We start from the raw sequence: 24,043 nt of genomic DNA on the forward strand, positions 1-24,043 counted from the left end.
TGACAACTGTGTTCTTATATGCCGTCACCACAGTGTATAATCATCTACCACTAACATTAAAGTTATAAGACGTCCACACTGTCTCAATGATCAGATATTATGAGACTTTGCTATTGTTATTTTCGTGCAAGGTACATACACGCCAAGGTCAATGCGAATTGCGCAAAATTTTCTTCGTTCTTAATGTATACAGCCTGCATGTAACTAAGTAAATATGTATCATTCATGTTTGCTTTATTTTCATGAAACGTGTTGTTCAGAAATATTATAAACTCGATGCACAAAAGACTCTGTTTGAACAAATGGTGCTAAGTTTTGCAAGCTATTTAATTGTCACTACCTGAAAACTCTCCGTTACACAGTTTTTTGCAATTTTTAGATGATTTCTTTTTAGTATATATCAATACGTTGTAACAAATATCACTTGCTTCAAACGTGAAGGAAATATGCCTGAGAGTTTCCTACGATGTTCTCAAAGGCGGGTAGAGTCCACCAATCTGCACTGGGCCAGTGGTGGACTGCGGTCTGAACTCTTCTGTTTCACTGTAGGAGACCCGTGCCCTGTAGTGGGCCGGTAAAGTCAAAGTCAAAGTCAAATATTTCTTTATTGAAATAGGCACATAGATGGCGTTTTTAATGCGTACATAACATGTAAAATGTGACATAGGAGTGAGGTAATGGCGATAAATAAATTCGTCAACTTAAAACTAAAGCTACGAGGGTTCCACATGCGCCCTGGTCTAAGAAGAAGCCCACAACAAACTTAGCCGGTTGTTATAGTCCAAAAGTTATGAGATTTGGTTTATCTGCCAAATAAAATTCTCATTGGTAGACTAAGGGAATCGGCGATGACTACCATGGTTCCTCTTTGAGCAGGCTTAGCCGTTTAGTCAACTATTGAGCGGAGCTAGCTAGACATGAAGCAATATCGGGTCGTACCAGGAGCACTAGCTTATGAAAACACCTATCCACTTGCAAAGTAGACCTGATTTTTTTTTAAATTCCGCTTCAAGTTGGCCCTTGACTACAATCCCTGAACAATCCACCAGGTGAGTGGATTGGCTCTGTTTATACGCGTGTATAAGTGCAAATGGTCTTCCACTTACTGTCAAGTGGGCCATTGTGTGGGGGTCCGGCAAACAAAACTTAAAAAAAAAATTAAGGACTCCCCTATCTTAGAAAGTACTAGACGATCGTCGAGGTGTGAAGTCTACCAATTCCCACTTGGCCTGCGTGTGGACTATGGCCTTTACCCTTATCATTTTAAAAAGAGGCCCGTGACACTTTACTTAGCTGGCGATGGGTTTGAATTTTTTTTTTATATATTGTATGTCTCTGCCAAATTTTAGCCAAATCGTTTCGTTTGTAGTAGCGTTAAAGCATAACAATCCAACCATCCAACCATCCATACATACATCCATCCATCCATACATCCATTCTCATAAACTTTCGCATTTATAATATTACAGCACTTTTTCTATGATAAACCCTATGAAAACCCTGATAGGGTTTATCATAGATAAAGTGCTGTAATTACCTATTTCCAAACACATGCATTCCATCGTTGTCTCATATGTCTTGCAACTTGCTGTTATCTCTGAAGAGTTATGTATATTAAGTTATGTAAAAATAACCACACACATTTTCAGATTTATAATATCAATAATAATTGACTGACCGTTGAATACCATCGCCTATAAAAAGAGCGACACGTCTTATAAAGTGCCACTGTGTGTCTATCGAGCTGGCGTAAGTGTCGAGCTTCGTGTGCCCGTAATCACACCATGTGTCATCGTACGTCAAAACGTACAAGTTAAATGACACAAGCAGTTCCGGTCTGAAGGGCGCATATGCCGGTTCCTCGAACGAGCTTTTACACTTACGCAAAAAGCTGTACTACTACTATTCAGCAGATTTCGTCCTTTTAGTAGGTTACCTTTGTAGTGAAGATCTAGGAGCCTAAGCTATAATTAAAGTTACATATATATATAACAAGAACAATGAAATTAGCAAGAATATCTAGAATTAATATGCTTAAGAGATTATTTTAACCATTTTGGTGACAAATTTGTAAGGTGATAGCGCATTGGGTAGGAGCTCCACTTGACATCCGGCGGGCCGTGTTCGAATCCGAGCACGCACCTCTAACTTTTGTAAGTAATTAAAATATCTCTTGCTTCAACGGTGAAGGAAAACATCGCGAGCAAACCTGCGTGCTTGGGAGTTCTACATAAAGTTCTCAAAGGTGTGTGGAGTCCACCGATCCGCTACCTTAAACCCCACATTGTGGGAGGAGATCCGTGTAGTGTAGTGGGCCGGTAATGGGTTGATATGATGATGGTAACAAAACCCCTAAAGAGAAAAACTTTCTCTACCGAAACTAACATATTATATCCAAAGATATAATCAATATCATATAAATACCTACTGTACGTAGAGTAGCTTAATGTAAACAAAATTTTTCGCCCCACTCTTCATTCTTCATACATGTTTTGCATGAGTGCGTTAATGCTATGGAAGGGGTATTTTCCCCCTCCATATATTACCTCTACCTGACAACATAGCAATTGAAATATGTAATACATAAAAGCCACTTATAATAATGTGTAATTATTACATTGTAGATATAAAAGTTATGTCATTGAATTTCACCTTTAGTGATCATGTCTTATTAATATATAGAAAAAGATAATTGGTTTGTTGTTTCATCACTTATGCATTGGCATATCTTTTTTTTATCCACTAAAAGTTAGCCCTTGACTGAAATCTCACCTAAGTGATGATGCAGTCTAAGATTGTAGCGTGCTAACCTACAGTTAGGTAGAGGTATTGCAGTTCTATCAAACCGAAACATCTCTTAATGAGTTTCTACGCGGCATCGTACCGTAACACTTAATCGCTTGGCAACATGTCTATGTCGGTAGAGAGGTAACTAGCCACGGACGAATTTCCGTGGATTGCCCCTACTGGGGTTCGATCGCGGCACGTCACTTGTATGTCACTATTGTCAAACAAGTGAGGAGGTCTCACTTCTGTACCAGGGATGTCGTCAACAAGCTCTTATTGAGTCAAAACTTTGGTAAGCACCTTATACAAGATGGCCTTTTACCCATTTCATGATATAACTCAACACGAGAATTTGCATTATAGATTGTTGGGTTTCTAGCAGTAGTAGACTAGAAGTAGTACAAGTGATAAGAGAAATCCGACAATCTAATCTAAATCTAAGTCTTCAAGTTTGGAGATTGGTGAAGACCCATCTTCATTACAAACTTAAAAACTCTAGGTACCATAAAGGCTTTTTTTTATATAAACAAATAAATATACTACGACAATACACACATCGCCATCTAGCCCCGAAGTAAGCGTAGCTTGTATTATGGGTACTTAAATAACACACAAACATTTTTCTAGTTGTGGGAATCGAACCCATCGCCCTGGACGCACCAAGCAGGGTCGCTGCTCACTGCACCAACCGGCTGCCAGGCTTTGATGATGAACACCTTTTTATAATATGATATCAAAGGTAATATTAGATCCACCTTTACCTAAATTTAACAAAGTAAATTAAAATACAATAATTAACTCGTGGCTTGACACGGTTGATGAATTTCTTAACGACAAGGCAAGCAGGCCGCTCTGCTCTCATCTCTCACTAGATAGAGAAACTCTAAAGATATGAAAACTGTATGATGATGTTGGAGAAAAGCAACCTGCTAATTTCCTTGCCTGCTCTTGTCAGTAGAGTCTGCCTTTCGAACCGGTGGTAGAGTCCCTACAAGCAGATAGACTTGGCATTCAAAATAGCCAACTTGAAATAAAACAATTTTGAAACTTAATTCTGCAGTCATACAATATGGAAAAGATAAGTTGGTTACTTTATAGTTTAACATGGGGATTGAAATATATCTAATATATTAAATTAATTTCATAAAATAATTCTTTTTTTCTCGTCATAATATAACAAACTTGTATAGCGACCATTTTTCTCGTTATAACGACCAATCTTCGTCAGTTACGATATTTAGTAAATGAGTGAGAGTATTAGTACGAAAATGAGTTAGGAAAGGTCATATAACGAATAACGAATTTCAACTAGTAACTTGAAATTTGTTATTTTTGACAAGCAGTACTTATAGACTGAGTAACAACCTGATTGAAATTTGGAAATTTATATTTTCTAGATTTTCTCTGCCGTGGCTAGTTAACAAACAAGGAAATCGTTCTACAAAATGCCACCCTGTGTCTATAAACCTGAGGCGTAGGTGTTAAGCCTCATGAGCTTTTAATTACATTGGCAACCACGCCATGCAAACCTGAACACGGCAATGCTCTGGCCGCAAAAATAAAATGTACTGTACTGTAAAGTCGTAGGCAAACCCGCCCGCAACTGACAGTTTTAAACAAATAATACCGGCTATTGTTTAATTTTGAGATGGCTTCAGGCCATTTTTTTAAATGCATTTCACTCAGTCTCGTTCACTTCTGAGATACGGACATGGATAGAATTCATTTCAAAATTAATGGCGTGGAATATTCGGGTATGTTTTAACCATATATATTCTGATTATATAAAATCATAGTTTGCGAGCGGTAATAGCCTAGTGGTTAGGACTCCGGTTTAATTTGCCGGGGGACCGGGTTCGAAATCCGGGACGCATGTCTTTCGAAGTTATGTGCGTTTTATGCAATACATCTAACGAAGGAAAACATCGTAAGGAGACCTGCATACCTGAGAGTTTTCCACGACGTCCTCAAAGGCGTGTGGCGTGAAGTACCAGGGCCTAAACCCTTCTCATTCTACCCCTTTGTATGTTGACGCATAGGCCATAGGTTGATAATGATAAGATGATAGTGTATAATATTTACTCAACTCCGACGGCCGAGTGGCGCAGTGGGCAGCGACCCTGCTTTCTGAGTCCAAGGCCGTGGGTGTGATTCCCACAACTGGAAATTGTTGGTGTGATGAACATGAATGTTTTTCAGTGTCTGGGTGTTTATCTGTATATTATAAGTATTTATATGTATTATATTCATAAAAAAATATTCATCAGCTATCTCAGTACCCATAACACAAGCTACGCTTACTTTGGGGCTTGATGGCGATATGTATACACGTAGTCGTAGTATATTTATTATTATTATTAACTTTAACTTATTCGTTCGTCACACGCACTGATTGTTTATCGTTTATTTTTTATTCATTTTTTTTTTGTAATTATGAAAATATCATAATAAATTCCGTTTTTTTATATACCTAGGCCAGACCGCTTATGACGCTCTTGATACGTGTAATTGTGTGAATGGTAGCGAGATGATGGCGGTAACTACATTTGTAATCTCAAAATCAAAGCTTCGAAATTTCCCTATTTTGCACTCTACGTAGATTGCACACTAAGTAGATTTTAATGACCTCTAACTTCAGAAACATCTTAGAGTCCTATGCTTTCCATTCGCTGGAATATTTTACTGGATAAATGAGATAACGGAAAAACTCTTTCTTATTGAATAACAAAAACGTACAAGTAACCTTATTTTACATACTCTTCTAAATTTACGCTTAGAGGATTCTCATAGTCTTCAAAACCATTTAGGTAATGCTTGGAAATCCTAGATCAACCAAAAAATTATTAAATAGGAGTTTTCGTTACTTCTCCTCCTCGGACTTCCCATTTGTAGTGTGTAGTAGTGTTTAGTTACGTTGTTCAACTGCCCTGGATTCTATTGGAGTAGGGTCAAAAATTGTTTTTTTTTTAATTACACTACAAGTTAGGCTTTGACTGCAGACTCAATAAGATCAAAATTTTCAAAATTCAAAATTCATTTATTTCAAGTAGACCCAATATAAGCACTTTTGAAACGTCAAGTCTGTCCGTTTGTAGTGACTCTACCACCGGTTCGGAAGGCAGATTCTACCGAGAAGAAGCCGGCAAGAAACTCAGCAGTTGCTCTTTTCCAACATCAACAATTTACATTTTACATTTTAACATTAATTTTGCTATCTTGTGAGAGCTAAAAGCGGAGCCGGATGCTTCCAAGCAACCTTATCATTAACGGAGGATCATCATTGATCGGAGTGGGCTAATATGTGAGGGAGTATTGTAGTATATAGTATTGATTGATTGCCTCCGACCAGCCAAGGCCAGACAAAATTCAGAAATTATAAATTCCCAAAAACAGCGCTCACAGTTGCGACAGGCAGGTCGACAATTGTGTTTAAATGTCCGGAAAAAAAATCACGGAGTTAGGAAATTGGCGGTCAGATCTTTTGTTCCGGTTTTATTTTAGTCGCATATGCCGAAAACGCACGAACCGGGGCTGAGTCGAAAATGAGCTATGGGAATAATAAAATCTCTATTTTTTGTAGTGTATTCCTTAAAAATTTTTAGTTGGTTCCGATGCGTGCTCCACCGATACGCTAACGGATTTCATGCGTTATCGCCATGGTTTGCACGGCACCAAGTACATGTGCCGTGAGGGTGGCTGTGGCGCCTGCATGGTCAGCGTCGTCAAGAGCCCCGGCCAGGCACCCATGAGTGTCAACTCCGTAAGTTTTTTTTTATTTACCTGCACAGTGTAGTATAAGATTTACTTGCTTGGAAATTGTTGAGTCGCTTTCTCGTATCGAACCGAAATGTACTACTGAATTTATTTATATATATATATATATATATTTTCAATTCTTAACAAGGCTAAATTATATAAATAATAAAACGTGTGTGTACTTATGTAATCGCGTTAGAAGTTATAATTATTTGGCGTAACAAAATGAAAATCTTTTCAAAAATGTTATCTTATCCTACGTTTGTAGAAAAAACAACACTAAATATGGAAAAAAAGGGATTTAATTTCAATTTAAATTCAAAAGTTTTATTATAAAGCATTATCAAGTTATCTCATTATCGTACAACCGAGTTTCCAAGTAAAACCTTTTTTGAAAAACAAAAATGCTGACTATAGATTGTCGGTTGTCGGTTTTTCGAGACGGTGTGCGCGCGCATCTTAAAAATTAACTCTCATCATTTTTCCCTAACGCGCCAAAAGTAGTATAACTTAAAAAAAAAACACTATTGAATATTTACCGTTACTCCTCCGTTCGCGAGGCTTTTGAGTACCCAAGCATCCGGCGGTCAGGGCACCAGAGTGAGGAACCTCCTCACAATACGCGCTGTTTCAAGGACGACTGCCTTCTTTTTCCTTTGGTATCCTGCTATCTAAGTCCATGTCTTGGCCGTGGGTTCGGTTCCTACAACCAAAAAATGTTTGTTTGTGATTTTTTTTCAGTGTCTGAGTGTTATCTGCATATGTTATAAGTATTTCTGTATACTATTCATTATAGTTTAATGAATAGTATTCATCAGTCGTCTTTGTACCCATAACGCAAGTTACGCTTACCTTGGGGTTAGATAGCGATGTGTGTATTGTCGTGGTATATTTATTATTTAAGGATGACGATGATTATAGTGCTTGGTATTTTCTAGTGCTTGGTAGGGGTAGCGTCATGCTCCAACTGGGAGATTACGACTATCGAGGGTCTTGGAAACCGCTTGAAAGGATACCATCCGCTGCAGAAAGCACTCGCGAAAAACAATGGATCCCAGTGTGGGTACTGCTCTCCCGGGATGATCATGAATATGTACAAGTAAGGAGATTATTGATATAAAATTAAAAAATCATTTAACAAATGCAGCTGCTTAATGTACTCGTATTTTAGTAAGTACCACGTTTTTGCGGCTGGTCAAATACTATGTTATAAGTGAGGACTATGTTTTTGCCTCTGCTCAAAGTATACTCTGTTACAAGTTAGGACTACTCAAATATTCTTTTACATGTTTGCATCTGCTCAAATACCCTGTTATCAGTAAAGGTAATGTATATGTGGTAACCTCCCTTACATAGTTGTGAAAGCTGATCTAATTTCTAATTCAAATTCAAAACATTGAAGCGTTCATTCTAATTGCTTACGTAATCGTGAGATGATGGTTATAACTATGTTCGCCAACGCTAACCTCGGCAACGCTAACGGGTTCCGAACGAGCTTTTAGAAGAGCTCACAGCAAACTTAGTCGGGTAATTTTTATGTTATCACCATCTCACTGTAACGTTCGTCTTGTATAGGCTTTTTTATCGTTTAAGTAATACTTCACATTAAAGTAGGATTTTTTTGTAAGCTTTAGCGTAGCGTTTGTAAGCGTTTTATTTAAACTTTGAACTTATTGAGAGACATTTCAAAGATTTCATTTGGTAATTTGTATGTAATATAATATACAATTTCCCTACAACAAAGAGTTTATTTTTGATATTGTTAGTCTATTTTCTTTTTAATTTTTTTATACTTTTGACATATTTATGTAGTGTATAAAATGAATAAAGATTGAACTCGCATAGCGGAGATCAATCCTTTAGAGCATCCCCTATCTTGACTATAAATTCCAGTGTTCATCACACTGATGACAGTTTATGTGATTCCCAGCGTTCTGCAAGGCCCCTGCACGATGAAAGAAATAGAGAGGGCGCTTGGAAGCAACCTCTGCCGGTGTACGGGATACCGACCAATTCTACAGACTTTCAAGAACTACGCTGTAGATGCCCCGAATCCTACTTCACTAGCAATAGAGGAGTTAAATATATGCGGGAAAGGTGATAAGTGCTGCTCAAACCAAAAGACAGACCAATCGGATTGGTGCATGGTCTCTAAGAATGAAGTTCAAGAGGAGGTCTTACATTTGAGATTAAAGGATGACGTAGATTGGTACAGAGTAAGCAAATTATCCCAAGTGCTTGATCTCTTCAAGAAACATGGCTTGGAATCTTACATGCTGGTATCTGGAAATACAGTGAGAGGTAATTATTAGTCACTTGTAACTACGCTTTCATTATTTTCTCAAAATATATATACAAATTCAAACTTACTTTCTTCTTTTTTAATATAGATACCATAGTTATAGACACCTTGGATTTTTATATTATCATCATCATCTTCAAATATTGGATAGAAGTTGTTAAACTTACAACATTCATTTTCAAGTCAACATCAGGAGATGTTAGTATAATCCGGTTTCGGAGCGAAACGTGCCTAGAGGCAACATTGCCGAAGATCTGTTTGTTGCTTTCCTGCTTTTCGCGGAGTATAGCTAATTAAGCTTAATTTCCATAATATATGATATATCCAACCGATTGACGTCCACTGCTGGACATAGGTCTTTTGTAGGATGTCCCAGCAACTCGTTGGGATCGTTATCGTTATCTGTCCACCTCGCTGGGATCGACCAACGTCCATCGGTTTTCCGAGCTGTGTGCCCCGTACATTGCCACTTAAGCTTCGTTGAGTTGAGCTTGAATTGTCGGTAGCTCTAGTTCTACGGATCTCCTCATTTGAGCCTCCTTATGAGGCCCACAGATAACGACCACGTTTCAGATCCGTAAGTCAACACTGGAAACTTTCATATATTATATTTATTAATCTGTTCCATTGTTACGACGTCTGATGATATTAGTAGACAAAGATATTAAAAAGCGTATATGCATAAACCATGAACCAGAATCAACAAATGTGCAGACTCCATATACTTTTTCGTGGAAGAGCTCGTCCGGGCAGGTAATACCGTCGTGCTTATTTCTGCTGCCAAACAGCATTGCTGTATTACGGTCCGAAGAGCGTGGTTGCTGGTGGCATTTCAGGCGCATGAGGCTTAACACCTATGCCACAAGTTGATGGACACTGGTTGCCACTTTGTAGGACTCGTTCCTTCCCTGCGAAGTATTGCTTTATGTATGGGCGATCGTTTGCCACCTACAGCCAGGTGGGTCTCCATTTGATCCGTAAATCATTACTTAAAAAAAACATAGTGGAAAATGAGAAAAAAGAAAAGATTGACATATACCTAAAGATGGGAGTTTCTCATATAATATTATTTGTATGGACTACGATGATAATTTAGATGTAAACTTTTGTGAAGCAGTTAATTTATCTCGAAAATATTCTCTTAAAGTTTCGTTTACTTTGCAATGTTAGTTCAGGTACCTGTTTTAAAATATTAATAAATATTTCTTTATTGATTCCGCATTACAGGAGTGGCACCAAGGCTGCATGATCCCCGAATGATGATCGATATTAGTGGTATAGAGGAGTTGAAGAGTTGGTACATTGACCAGAACTTGGTGATCGGGTCAGGCTGTAGCTTGGCAGAGGTCATGACCATCTGTCGTACGGTGTCCGAGAACGACGGCTTCTCTTATCTCAACGAGATGGTAGCACATTTCGACGAAGTAGCTCATGTGTCCGTTCGAAATGTAAGTATTTGTATTTTTGTCTTACCCACTACAAGTGAGCCCTTGACTGCAATCTCGCCTGGTTGTATGTGATGTTGCAGTCTAAGATGGAAACGGGCTAATCTGTTATTATTATTAAACGCGTACCCCTCATTGGTTTCTACGCGGCATCGGCGCGTCTTTGTCGGTAGGGTTGTAATTAGCCACGGCCGATAGTGGCGTGCACTTCATACATGCACAAAGCACTGCATACCCTAACGTTTTCATATAACTGTCAACGAAGGAGGAGTTTGTCATTTTATGAATTACTTCTTTATGCTTACCGTGGCCCGAATTCAATTATAATAAATTTACTTTTCTTTACCAACATAAAACTTTCTCTTTTTTTGTTTATCTCCTAATTATGTCATTCTTAGAAATCTTAACGCCAAGTAATGTTTTTAAGATGTCTTATCTGTCATTACCAGCAGAACTTCCTTCAACGCGGTACTGGCAAAATGCGATAAATAATCAAGTATTAAATTCTGAGTTATTCTGTAAGTAAGTCTGTTAGTGTTGTTCAGGTAAATAAACATAATATATTCTCATTTATCCGCAATATAACAAAATACCTGCACGGCTAGCATAGGCAGGAGACAATTATCTCCCCGGGGAAAGGATAAAAAATTATCTTCTCCCACAGCTTTATCAACTCTCAGAGCACTGGCGCACAATTATTCAAAATCAAAATTCAAATTCATTTATTTCAAGTAGGCCTACTTTATAAGCACTTTTGAAACGTCAAGTATGTATGTTTGTAATGACTCTACCACCGGTTCGGAAAGCAGATTCTACCGAGAAGAGCCGGCGAGAAACTCAGTAGTTGTTATTTTCCAACATCAACATTTACAATCATTTTTCTATCTTGCGGGAGATGAGAGCGAGGCTGGCTGCTTCCAATCTACCTTGTCATTGAGGAATTCATCAAATGTATAGTAACCTCGCTGTACTAGATGCGTTTTTACACATTTTTTAAATTTATGCATTGGTAGATCAAGAGTGTCCTAAGTAAAAGTAAAAATTAGTAGTAGTAGTATTAGTATCCTTATAATATATGCGTAATAATGAATGGGAGTAAACTTCTCCTGTTCTATGGTCCCGTGCTTTAGCAGGTTGACACGTAAATTATATACCTCGTTGGGGGATATATTTGTTGTCTCCTGTCTGTGCTAGCCCTGCTGTGGGTGGTAGCTGAATGACACCAAAGGTTCAATTCTCTAAGTCTAGATAACCACTAATGTGACAAGTAATAATAATACGGTTGTTTATTTTTAGTGCGGATCAATGGGTGGCAACATGATGATCAAGAAACAATATCCCGGCTTCCAGTCTGACGTTTATCTCTTCCTTGAAACATGCGGAGGGCAGATGACTATAAGTAAGTTATAATATATGTGTATTTAAGATCTGATATAGTATCCCACCAAACCAGACTAGAGTAAATTCTGAAATTATAAATTCCCAAATAATGCCTGCCGAAAACCAAACCCGGGACCTCCTATTTAAATTCACAGCGCTCACTGTTGTGCCAGGGAGTTATGTTTATTTGAGCTTGACAGTCTAGATAACAACTACCACACCTACAATATTTTTTCATAAATATTACCCTAGACGTTGTTATAAACTACACCACCTATGCAAGTACCAGTTCAATACTCGGCATGCACCATAAGCTTTTTGGAGTTAGGTACGTTTTAAGTAATTTAATATCACTTGCTTTAACTGTGGAAGGCCTGAGTATGGCGTAAATCCTTCTCATTGTGAGAAGAGACCTGATGATGATGATGACGATTATCTACTTACTATAAGTTATGTTAGAAAAAATGATGTGCCGATGTTGTGTGTGACGACAATTTTTTTTTTCTGAATATTTTGTTTATGCCTACATCACTACTGGATAGGGTGACAGCCCATAATCACCACGCTTCGTACCCGTTGGTGATCGGAGTAGATGATAGTAGCAGGTAGCAAAGAAGACGCTACTAGCGTTCTCCATTACATTCCCGTCAAATCTACCAGCACCCGCGGAAGGAAGCGGAGTGGTGACGACACTGTGTTCCGAATGGCCGTCATCACACAGAACGAAAGTTTTTATTGACATTAATCCAGTTATACACTGCTAAAGTTTTCATGGTCTTGTGAACAATAATTTTGTGACTTACAGTGGAATCGGATGGACAAACGCGGGTCTTGTCTATGCAATCATTCCTGAAAGAAGATATGACGGGAAAAGTTATAATGAACTTCATTTATCCGCCCCTAGGCGACGAATATCGTCTGCGGACGTATAAGGTAAATGAGAAAATCGATTTATTTTTTAGGTTATAGAATAGGATAATAAACTACCTCGTGGTCTGGTCATTAGTAGATCCGTCTAACGTATGGTTATTCTAATGATTCTGGACCGGGCCAAAGATTCACAGCGAAGACCAATTGGTGGTTTCTGTCAAGAAATGCTTGGTACTAAACGGGATATAAAAAATTGATATTTAAAATTGATTCCATAATAACGTGTCAAACATATTTTAATGTACTTATAGGTACCTAACATTATGTATATCTAAATAATTATAATTAGCTCTTGACACTATACCCAACTCTTTCTGTATTTAAGTCCTGTAAACAAAAGATTCCTGGATGTAAAAGGATGCTTGCAGAAATAGTGTCGCGTTTTCAGACAATTTTCTTTATTTGTCTGGATCGTCGATCTAGAGAATTATAGGCGACAAATCATAATTTTTTTACAGTATGTATTTCGGTGAGTATTCTCAGGAACTTCACAATCTTGTTCCTCCGTCCCCGTCCTACCACAGAACAGCGAGACGCCGTAAGCGGTGGCATCCTTATTTGGTTGATATTCAGTAAACACGCACAAAACTATTTTTATCGACGTTTCTGATACAAACCGCTAAGACGTGGAACGTCCTCCCGACAACTGTGTTTCCTGCCACGTATAACTTGAGTACCTTCAAGGCTAGAGTGAATAGGTTTTTTCTAGGCTATCGTGCTTCAAACCAGACCTCCTCGTTGCTTTCTAATAAGCATGATTGTTGTCAAGCGCTGGCCGAAAAAAAAACTATCGTATATATATAGCTTATATATACGATAGTTTCAAGCTATAAGCTTGATTTGGTATACTCCGCGAAAAGCAGAAGAATCTGTATGGTGTTATTTATAATTCTTTCAATATCCACACCAAACAACTCTTCGGCAATGTACCCTGTACGCACGTTTCGCTGAGGAACCGGAGCATCCTCAGGACATATGTCTTTACAATAAATAATTGTTAAGTGAAAAATTCACCAAATGTGTTGCCTATTATTCCTTACTGACCCCCATCTTATAAGTAAGTACCTTTATGTTTAACGTTCAATAAAGTATGTCTACTTCTTTATCATTTAAGAGAAGAAGTCCGGTCCCAGTTGTAGAATATGAATGATGCCAACAATGACGATGTCGCATTAACTCCTCAGATAATGCCGCGATCCCAGAGTGTCCACGCACTCGTCAACGCCGGCTTCTGCTACAAACTGAACGATAGCAACATTGTAGAGGAATGCAGAATAACGATCGGTGCTCTTTCCACGAACTTCACTCGTGCGTACAAGACTGAGCGTTACATGGTCGGCAAGCCTCTGTTCGACAACGCGACCCTGCAAGGAGCAATCGACGTGCTTGTCAATGAGATGGTCATAATAGCGGATCTCACGGAGCCGCCAGTGGAGTACCGCCGCCAAATGGCTTTGGGACTCTTTTATAAGGTAACTCCGCCTTTCTTTTTATTCCACTTCAAGTTGGTCCTTAAGTGTAATCTCACCAGCTTCTAAGTAATGATGCATTCTAAGACGGTAATGGGCTATTCTGTTAGGGGTATGGTAGTTATGTTCAAAGAAAAGCTTGACGTCTTTGACGTTAGGGTGGTAACTAGCCACAGCTGAAGCATCAAATCACACGATAAGTTTCCAAACTGCCCTTGTGGGAGATCAAACCTGGGACCTCCCGCTTACCACAGCACTCACTACACAAGAGAGTTCGTCTTAAACAGAAGGGGAATTGTCGCCCATATTCCTTAAACATAAAATAAAATATTTTGAAACAAGAATAACTTAGTAATAAATAATGTGGTTTCAAAGACATTTTAGATTTTTGTTAGGTTAATTTTATTTATAAATATTTTAATTATAAACTTATCATATTAACTATTATAAAGTAACATATAGATAATACGATAAATATTTACAATTGTTTTTTTTTTGTTCTATTATGAGAGAATGAGGTAATTATATTCAAAATTCAAATTCAAATTCAAAATTCATTTATTTCAAGTAGGCCTAATATAAGCACTTTTGAAACGTCAAGTCTGTCTGTTTGTAGTGATTCTACCACCGGTTCGGAAGGCAGATTCTACCGAGAAGAAGCCGGCAAAAAACTCAGCAGTTGCTCTTTTCCAACATCAACAATTTACATTTTGTATTTTAACATTCATTTTTCTATCTTGTGAGAGCTGAAAGCGGAGCCGGATGCTTCCAAGCAACCTTATCATTAAAAAATTCATCAATTGTATAGTAACCTCGCTCTAATAAACGTGTTTTAACAAATTCTTTAAACTTGTGCATTGGCAGGTCTAAAATCACCTTAGGAATCATATTATAAAAGCGTATACTCAATCCCACAAATGATCCCTGTACCTTACGCAGACGGTATGCAGATGACACTAATTTATGACCATTTCTTGTAAGTCGACTGTTTATGTCCACTTTTTGTTTATAAAGACTAATATGATGTCTTACAAATACTATATTGTTATAAATATATTGTGAAGCTACAGTAAGTATGCCTATTTCTTTAAACTTCTCACGGAGGGATTCGCGTGATTTAAGTTTATATATTGACCGTACAGCTCTTTTCTGCAATATAAATATAGTTTCGATATCAGCTGCTTTACCCCATAACAAACATATCATGTATAAACTAACATATAGATAATAGGGTAAATATTTACAATTGTTTTTTTTTGTTCTCTTATGAGAGAATGAGGTCCTTGGACAAATTCCCAGGACCAAGGTATTTTTTTGATGCTACGAAAATCGCAGTATATGCACTAATATTATAATGAAAAGCTACAAAACTTCGACGCCTTTGCTGTCATGTTAAAGTATAAAGCATATTATGCTATCTAGGTCTTTTAATACTGTGTCCACCAACGGCCTTTCTTTGCCCCGCCATTACCGCACAATTGATTTGTCTAGACTGCTTCATCGGCTTCTGTATGACATCCCTTGTTCTGTCGTACAGGCCCGAATTAAAGAAATTCCGCGTTATGTGATTCCGCGTGCCGTACCTCGGGAAGTGCGGTAAACCCACAACCATATAGGTTTTCGAATATAAAACTTACATGATAATCTATCTCACATATAAACATGATCATCAATTATAACCGGTCCACTGCAGACCGAGAAGGCCTTAGGCCGTAGTCCACCACGCTAGCTAAGTGCTGATTGGTGGATTTTAAACGCAGTTGATAACATTACGGAGAACTCATAGGGTATATTCAAGTCTTCTTAACCGCACTAAATTTGTTGAGGGCTTCTTCTTAGACGACGGCGCGTTTGGAACCCTTGTAGCTTTAGTTTTAAGTTTACGAATGTAGTTATCAGGACATCATTTGGTATCATTTTGTGTGTTTGACGGCCGAGTGGCGCAGTGGGCAGCGAACCTGCTTTCTGAGTCCAAGGTCGTGGGTTCGATTCTCACAACTGGAAAATGTTTGTGTGATGAACATAAAAGTTTTTCAGTGTCTGGGTGTTTATCTGTATATTATAAGTATTTATGTGTATTATATTCATAAAAAAATATTCATCAGCTATCTCAGTACCCATAAGACAAGCTACGCTTACTTTGGGGCTAGATGGCGATGTGTGTATTGTCGTAGTATATTTATTATTATTATTATTATGTAGTCACCGCATCAAAAGTGCCATCTATGTGCCTATTTCAATAACGAAATATTTGACTTTGACTTTTACTTTGACACTTCACCAGCTCTCTAAGTCGAGACCCTTGTCATTTAGTAAGTTAATGATTCATCATCATCGTCGTCATCATTTCAGCTAATGGACTCCCGGTGCTGGTCTTTTGTAGGAAGATCCACAATCCACGGTCCTGGGCCGCTGGCCTTCAGTGGCTCACAGCGACTCGCCTGATGTCATCTGTCCACCTCGTGTGGGGCCGACCTACGCTGCGTTTAAGATTATGATAGTTGAAGTATTATTTTGTTCTTTCAGAGTATTCTTTCATTTTGTCCATCCCAAACTGTGGATAAATGGTATCGCTCCGGCGCTCTCAAGCATAGAGAAACCAGGCCGGTTTCCGAAGGGCATCAGATATACGACACCAAATCTGAGATGTGGCCAATAACCAAACCTAATCCCAAATCCGACGGATTAGTAAGTATACTAAGTTTTTTTATTTTCATGTGGTTAGTGGAAAACTATCGCCTAAAAACAGAGAAACACTTTGCAAGGCATTTAAAAAAGACGTCCTACGACGTACCGCACTTTATTCCTCAATCTGAAGCTAAGATGTTTTGGGGCTAAACATCTTTGCTTCAGATTGTAATTATCCGGAAACCAAGTAGTTCAGATGTAAAATCATCGATGCTAGAATATGCTTATTTTATTGGTGGGAGTACCCAAGCACAAACTTGTTCCGGATAAAAAACTGCAGGCACATACACACTAAATGACACATACTCTATCATCGATCCTATTCAATCTTTGTAGCCCCTTTTTTTACAGTAAATGCCACTTATGCGCGTAAGATTCTGGCCAGCTAATTTTTCAACTCTTTTTGCTCTAGATATTGACAACAATTCTATTGTTTGTATAGTATTGTATGTGTATAATTTTTTAGTTGTAAGTACTCAATGTTGGTCTACCCTATTGTAAAGGTAAACAATTCATAAAACCTCTAACTTCCCAAGTGAGCATTTCTCTTTTTTTTATTTTAGTTTTACTCTACTTGTTCTTCTTGATTCTGTATTAGTTGTAACTTGTAAGTTTACCTAACATAAAAAAATATACTACGAAAAGATTGATTAACGTGGTTGTGTGATTATTGTTCAGATCCAGGCTGCCGGTGAAGCTCAATACACTGACGATATTCCATTGATGCCAAATGAGTTGTTCGCCGCGTTTGTTCTTGCTAAAGTTCCCCTTGGAACTATCGAGAAAATTGATGCTTCAAAGGCTCTGGTAAGCACATTTCCTGTTACAAAGACTGATAAACTAATCACTATGATAAAGATTAATCATTTTTTGTAAGATTACATTCAATTCCACATAAGAGATCTAATGTCTTAAGTATATTCAAAATTCAAAATTCAAAATCCATTTATTTCAAGTAGGCCTAATATAAGCACTTTTGAAACGTCAAGTCTATCTGTGTGACTCTACCACCGGTTCGGAAGGCAGATTCTACCGAAAAGAAGCCGGCAAGAAACTCAGCAGTTGCTCTTTTCCAATATCAACAATTTACATTTTACATTATAAAATTCATTTCCATAAGTCCATTCCACTGTCAACATTTTAAATATTTTTTCAACTGTTGCAAATAAGTAAAGTAGAGTGTGCACACAGATTTGCCCAAAATTACAAAATTCCTGAAAATCTGTATATGCATTTGAAATTTAAAAAATATAAGTTCATTTAAACGAAAATACAGCAAACATCTAAGTAGAGCCTAGAATAAAGTGTATTCTTAAATTTTAACACACTTTTTACATTTTTCAGAGTATACCAGGAGTAGTAGCATTCTTTTCAGCAAAAGATATACCTGGAAAAAACTCTTTCATACCAGCTCCTAATTCTTATAATCTAGCTGATGAAGAATTATTTTGTGATGGCGAAGTTAAATACTTTGATCAGCCTCTCGGTATGATCGTATGCGACACTCCGACTATAGCTAATTACGCGTCAACAATGGTCGATGTTACCTACACCAATGTAAAGAAACCAGTTATTGACATCAATGCTGCTCGGAAGGATCCAAAACGAGTTAGTGTATTCCAGTCCGTAAAGGCAAAAACGAAAGGAGATGATGTTTATAAAGTGATTAAGGGCAATAACACTGTTTATGGCCAGTATCATTCCACTATGGAGACTTTGGTTTGTGTAGCTCATCCAACTGAAGAAGGATTGACGCTTTACGCCACGACGCAGTGGATGGATTTAGTCCATCAAGCAGCTTCCAGGGCTCTCAAGTTAGATCAAAACAGGTAATTATACAGATTTACAACTATTAAATAATTGGGTAATGTATAAAAACCCCAAAAAAAGCATTTGTTACATCTTCCTCATGAAAAAGTTATTTATACCTTAAGATAAAAGGGACTATAACTAAGAGTCTGAAAGTCAGATATAATATTAAACGTGTGTGGCTTAGTAGGCTTAGTTAAAAATTGAAAAGTTCGTGAAGATTTTTATTGTTTAATAATTATGATAAAAATAATATTTTATTCACTAGAATCGACGTTAAAGTCCGGCGGATTGGTGGTGGCTATGGTATGAAACTAGGCAGAGCTAACCAAGTTTCAGTGGCCACAGCTCTCGCAGCTCACCTCCTCAACCGCCCCTGTCGCTTGGTCAACCCGCTTACGGTCAACATGAGAGCTATGGGCAAACGCATGCCGTGTTCTCGAGACTTTGAGGTACGTTTAACTTGAATTTTAAGTATCGTATGAGTAATACGAGTATATATGCGTATATTGTATGAGAGTAACTTTTGATTCTAATCAACACAAAACTTAGGTACGCTAATTAATGAAACATGAAATAATGCTAAAAAAGTCTAATTTTGCAGGCATGCCAGGCCTAAAAAAGCCCATTGGAGTAGACATTTAAAAAAGATTTTTTATTCATTGAACAGGTTGGTGTAAATGAAAAAGGAGTGATTCAATACGTTAATTGTGACTTGTACGGTGACAATGGCTATATTGTAAACGAACCTCTGTTAGCGCTGGGAATGGATGTCTATCACAACTGTTACAACAGGGACTTATGGAACTACACAGCGTATAACGTCCTTACTGACACCCCTTCTAACACTTGGTGCCGGTCACCTGGTAAGTGAAATTAAGCTAGCTTCAAAGATTGTCATATATTGTGTTTTTCTGTAAAGTAATCCAATTTCAACCCCAGGCGCAAAACCCGGCGTTTTTGCGTCTGGGATTAAAAAGGTGTGTGTATGTCTATCTTTCTGTGTCGGTATAGTTCCAGAACGGTTGAACCGATTTTGATTTTTTTGTTTGAAAGGTGAATTCATCGAGAGTGTGCTATGTTTTATCCATAAAATGGATTGCATATTTTTCACAACTCCATCAAAATGGGTTTCAAATGAAAGGGCTTGTCTAGTAAAGACACTATGACAAATTTGAAATCCAAGATGGCCACCACAAAATAGCGAATTACATTTTTTTTCACAACTTTCTCAATATGGTTATCAAATAAAAGGGATTGAATATGAGTGTCTAGGCTTTTTTTAATTTGTAACTTTAGTAATAATCATTTGTACTGAAAAATTAAGGCAGCCTCTTTAAATTTACACATGTAATGAGAAATAAATAAGTCCATTGTTTCTTTCAGGTACTCTAGAAAACATAGCGATGGCCGAGTTTATGATTGAACGAATATCATGTGAAATGAAGCTAGACCCGCTTGAAGTACGTATAGCAAACTTGGGCGATGACTGTCGCGATGAAATACTCGAAATGACGGAAACCTTAAAAACTAACGCAAGATATGCTGAGAGGAAAATAGCTGTTGAGAAATTTAACAAGGAGAATAGATGGACGAAACGCGGAATCAGATTTAGTTTCTTGAGATGGGAACCAGTTGGTTTTATGAACCTTGAGGTGACTTTAACAGTGTGTGCAGACGATGGGTCGGTCATGCTAACACACGCTGGAATTGAGATGGGACAAGGTATTAATACAAAAGCAATCCAAATTGCGTCGTATATACTAAAAATACCCGTAGACAAAATTCAGGTAAAGGGTAACGACACTATAATCGCACCAAACTGTTCTCCTTCTGGAGGCAGCATAACCTCTCAAAATGTTGGAATCGGGGTGCGAAGGTGTTGCGAGGAACTGCTAAAAAGACTTGAACCTATCAAAAGTCAGATGGACAACCCTACTTGGGTGGAGTTGACACAGAAAGCAATGGCGTCGCAGGTTCAATTGAAAGTAAGCAGCTATACTACTTCATCTGATATGATAAAATACGACATTTGTGGCGTGGCCTTGGCTGAAGTAGAAATTGATGTTTTGACGGGAGAGTTCCAAATCAAGAGAACCGACGTCATTGTGGATTGTGGTCAAACTATTAACCCTGAAGTGGACATTGGACAAGTGAGTATACTAGTATAACGCTAATAAGTAATAAAATATTTTGTTGTCAAATTGATTCTCAATGCATGATTCCAAAGATTTAACATTATCGCAATCTATCGCTTTTGTTGATGTATTACAAACTATTTTAGAATGAATATATTGTGACGTTATTCATTGATCAAATTCTTTTAATTCTTGGTCGAATATTGTAGATGGAAGGAGCATTTTTGATGGGATTGGGTTACTGGACATGTGAGAAATTAGTTTACAACCCTAGTAATGGAGAACTAATGACGAATCGCACATGGCTTTACTATATACCTCAAAGCCTTGATATTCCGCAAGTGTCGACAATAATCTGTCAGAAGAATTCATATAGTACGGAGGCTGTTTATGGAGCAAAAGGTCAGTTTTGTCAGGTCATTTTTGATTTAACTACTTGTAATAATCTTTATCTATTCTTCTGTACTAATACTATCAAGAGGAAAATCATCAATTGTTTCGTGTACAGGAACTGGAGAACCAGCAACGTGCTTGAGCGTGGTTATTTCCTTCGCCCTAAGGGCCGCGATGCAGGCTGCACGCAAGGACTGTGGACTTCCAGATGACGAATGGTTCCAGATCGGTAAGTAATAGAAATACAGCTGCAAACACCAGCTTGCTGTAAGGAAATTGGTGATGTCCAACCCCTTGCCTCATTTACAGAATTAAGAAAATACAGAAACATCAAAAAGCACTCCACTTTAGTAGTGTATCTCTTGTTCACCAATCCGCACTGGGCCAGCGGCCTTAACCCCTTCTCATTGTTGGAGGAGATCGTTGCCCTGTAGTGGGCCGGTATTGGGTTGATGTGAAGCAGTTCACAGTAATTATTTTAGCCCTAATTTTGCAAAATGGGGAAAATGGGAAAAGTTTGTGGGGGTGTTGAAGTTGTTTGTGCGCAAGGCGTGTTGACTGTTTTTGGACACAATGCACTAATGGCTGAATGAGGGTTCTGTATGTTCTTAATTCTGTGACCTCGTTAGCACGTTTAGCCGTCGGTCTATGTTATTATCAATAATACTTTGGAAATATCCCAACGGTTTGAACTCTATATTATATAATCTCTCGTAAAATGAGTGGAGGAGACTAATGCTGGGACGTTAATAACTAAAAAACTTATATTTTCATTTTTTATAGATTAAATAAAAGTAGAATGCTGGTAAGATAAATTCAGAGAAAGTTTGCAAGAACTGGTTGTAGTTCCCCCTCAAGTTGAAATGCGAAGCATCGTGTGGAGCTACACCCTTATTTAATTGATATCCAACGCAAATATTCGAAGTGCTTTTGCTTTACAGAAAAGATCTAAAATGCCTTCCCGAGTTTTGTTTTCCCCACTAAATATAATAGTAGTACCGTCAGACTAAAGTGAATTGGATCTTATCTTATCTTCTATAGACAAACAAGCGACACTCTTTTTACACTTTTGCACTTTACAGTCAAATATTCAAAGACAAATATTTCTTTATTCAAATAGGCGTTGATTATATATAAAATGTGAACATAGCAGTGAGTAGTGATGGCGATAACTACATTCGCAAACTTAAAACTAAAGCTACGAGGGTTCCAAACGCGCCCTGGTCTAAGAAGAAGCCCACAACAAACTTAGCCGGGTGATCTTTTTGTTATAACCATCTCACATTGTCATTTGAAAATATTTAAGAAGCCTAGTTATAGCAATTGTTCACACCCAAGCTTTTTTATCGTTAACGTAATCCTTTATACTATATTTGGACTTTTCTATAAGCTTTCGCTTAATACAAACTTACTATATAGTAAATATAAAAGTGCGTAGAGAACGTTTTGTAATGTTAAAACATCACCCCCTGCAGTTAGTCCCGGCTCCAGTACAAGTTGTTTACCATTTATTTTGTTTTCACAGATGGTCCCCTAACCTTGGACAAGATTTGCATGGCAACAGAAACTAAACCGGAAGACTTCAAAATTTATTAAACAACAATATATTTCACTTTCATAATGAACACCAAGCTTTATACGCTACTATTGTATATCATGGAATGCATTATTTAAATTTTTATTATATTTTTTTACTCTACATTATTTTTTCGTTAGGTGAATAACCAACAAGTGCGGACGCCCACTTTTATACAAATTATCGCAGGACCTAAGAACCTTCTTTTCTCAGAAATCGTAAACAAAAGGAATGATCTAGAGACGTTTCGAATTATGACCACTCTCGGACTTACTTGGTTTTTTCGTTGGTAAATACGCGTTAAATGCATACACGTTACCTCGTCACGCGCGATTATGAACTTTACGTTTCTAATGATAAAGTTTGTTGTAAAATACTAAGTTGTTCGATTGCATAAACAATTCGCTAGCATCTCAAATATTATCACAGACATAAAAGTTGAGATTCACACAAACTTTAGATTGCCAGTAGCGAAAATGGTCATCATGACTGCACTTTTTAGCAAAGTTGATCTAATATGGTTATTCGAGTGAATGCCAACTTGGTAATAATTTGGCCATGATCGGAGACCAGATCACTTACAGATAATCTTGACTAGAGTTCGATAACTACACACCCGCATTGGAACTGGTGAGTTTATTTCGCTCATCTTTAAAACAGTAACATGCACAGTGGAACTTTAATAATGCTACTAATAGTAATCTTCTAGAAGATAAATCCTGTGTATGATGGAGCAGCTCGGTGGAGTTGAACTCTATATACCTCCACAGGTCAATACCAAGCACTGAAACATTCTTAAGGCTAACGATGATGATCATGGTAATGATAAATAAGATATCAAAGCGGGTAGGACTTTGACTTCACTTTCGGAGAGCCAAGTTCAAATCTCAGCACCTTTAACTTTAATAATTAATATCACTGACTTCAACTTTGAAGAAAAACATCGTGAGGAAAACTGCATGCCTGAGAGTTCTCCATAATAGGCCAGCGTGGAAAATAACGGCCTTAACTCCTTCTCATTGTCTCACTCACGTAACTCTGTCTGCTATGAGATACCGATCAAAACAAGTTACCGTCAGTTCGAAATGTCGCTCGTACTGAGTTGAACCGACTAGTAGTATTGTTTTATTTTCATCAAAATGAGATCCATTATGAAACATAATTGCTGTACACTTTTAAATGCTTACTAAAACTATTATGTCGTTTGTAATACCGCTTATAATACAAGGAAACAATTTTGCATTCCTACGTAATAAATAACATTGTGAGTGTTCATTTTCAATTATTTATATACTTCAGAAAATTAGTAAAATAATTCATTTTCGTGCGTGAGGCAGTAAAATGAATTAATGTTAAATAACAATTTTGGT

The 24,043-nt window shown here is 37.6% G+C and overlaps 3 protein-coding genes across 3 annotated transcripts in view; 2 read left to right on the plus strand and 1 right to left on the minus strand.

The window, feature by feature from the left end:
* The window catches only part of LOC120631675 (indole-3-acetaldehyde oxidase-like), a 57,418-nt gene extending 49,772 nt beyond the window's left edge, over nucleotides 1–7,646 (plus strand). Inside the window, exons 7-8 of the mRNA XM_039901344.1 lie at nucleotides 6,390–6,547; nucleotides 7,482–7,646. Coding sequence (XP_039757278.1) covers nucleotides 6,390–6,547; nucleotides 7,482–7,646 — 323 coding nt within the window. The remainder of the gene's footprint in view (nucleotides 1–6,389; nucleotides 6,548–7,481) is intronic.
* The window catches only part of LOC120631672 (xanthine dehydrogenase-like), a 169,171-nt gene that overhangs the window by 118,438 nt on the left and 26,690 nt on the right, over nucleotides 1–24,043 (minus strand). The window lies entirely within an intron of this gene.
* Nucleotides 8,817–22,693, plus strand: LOC120631674 (xanthine dehydrogenase-like). The gene is made up of 12 exons (XM_039901343.1): nucleotides 8,817–8,844; nucleotides 10,073–10,293; nucleotides 13,785–14,072; nucleotides 16,596–16,757; nucleotides 17,436–17,564; nucleotides 18,102–18,586; nucleotides 18,835–19,018; nucleotides 19,237–19,432; nucleotides 19,953–20,719; nucleotides 20,914–21,106; nucleotides 21,213–21,326; nucleotides 22,623–22,693. Exons 1-12 carry the CDS (start codon nucleotides 8,817–8,819, stop codon nucleotides 22,691–22,693), a joined length of 2,838 nt encoding a protein of 945 aa, XP_039757277.1.

The sequence above is a fragment of the Pararge aegeria genome, chromosome 18 (genome assembly GCF_905163445.1).
Source record: "Pararge aegeria chromosome 18, ilParAegt1.1, whole genome shotgun sequence".
NCBI lineage: Eukaryota > Metazoa > Arthropoda > Insecta > Lepidoptera > Nymphalidae > Pararge > Pararge aegeria.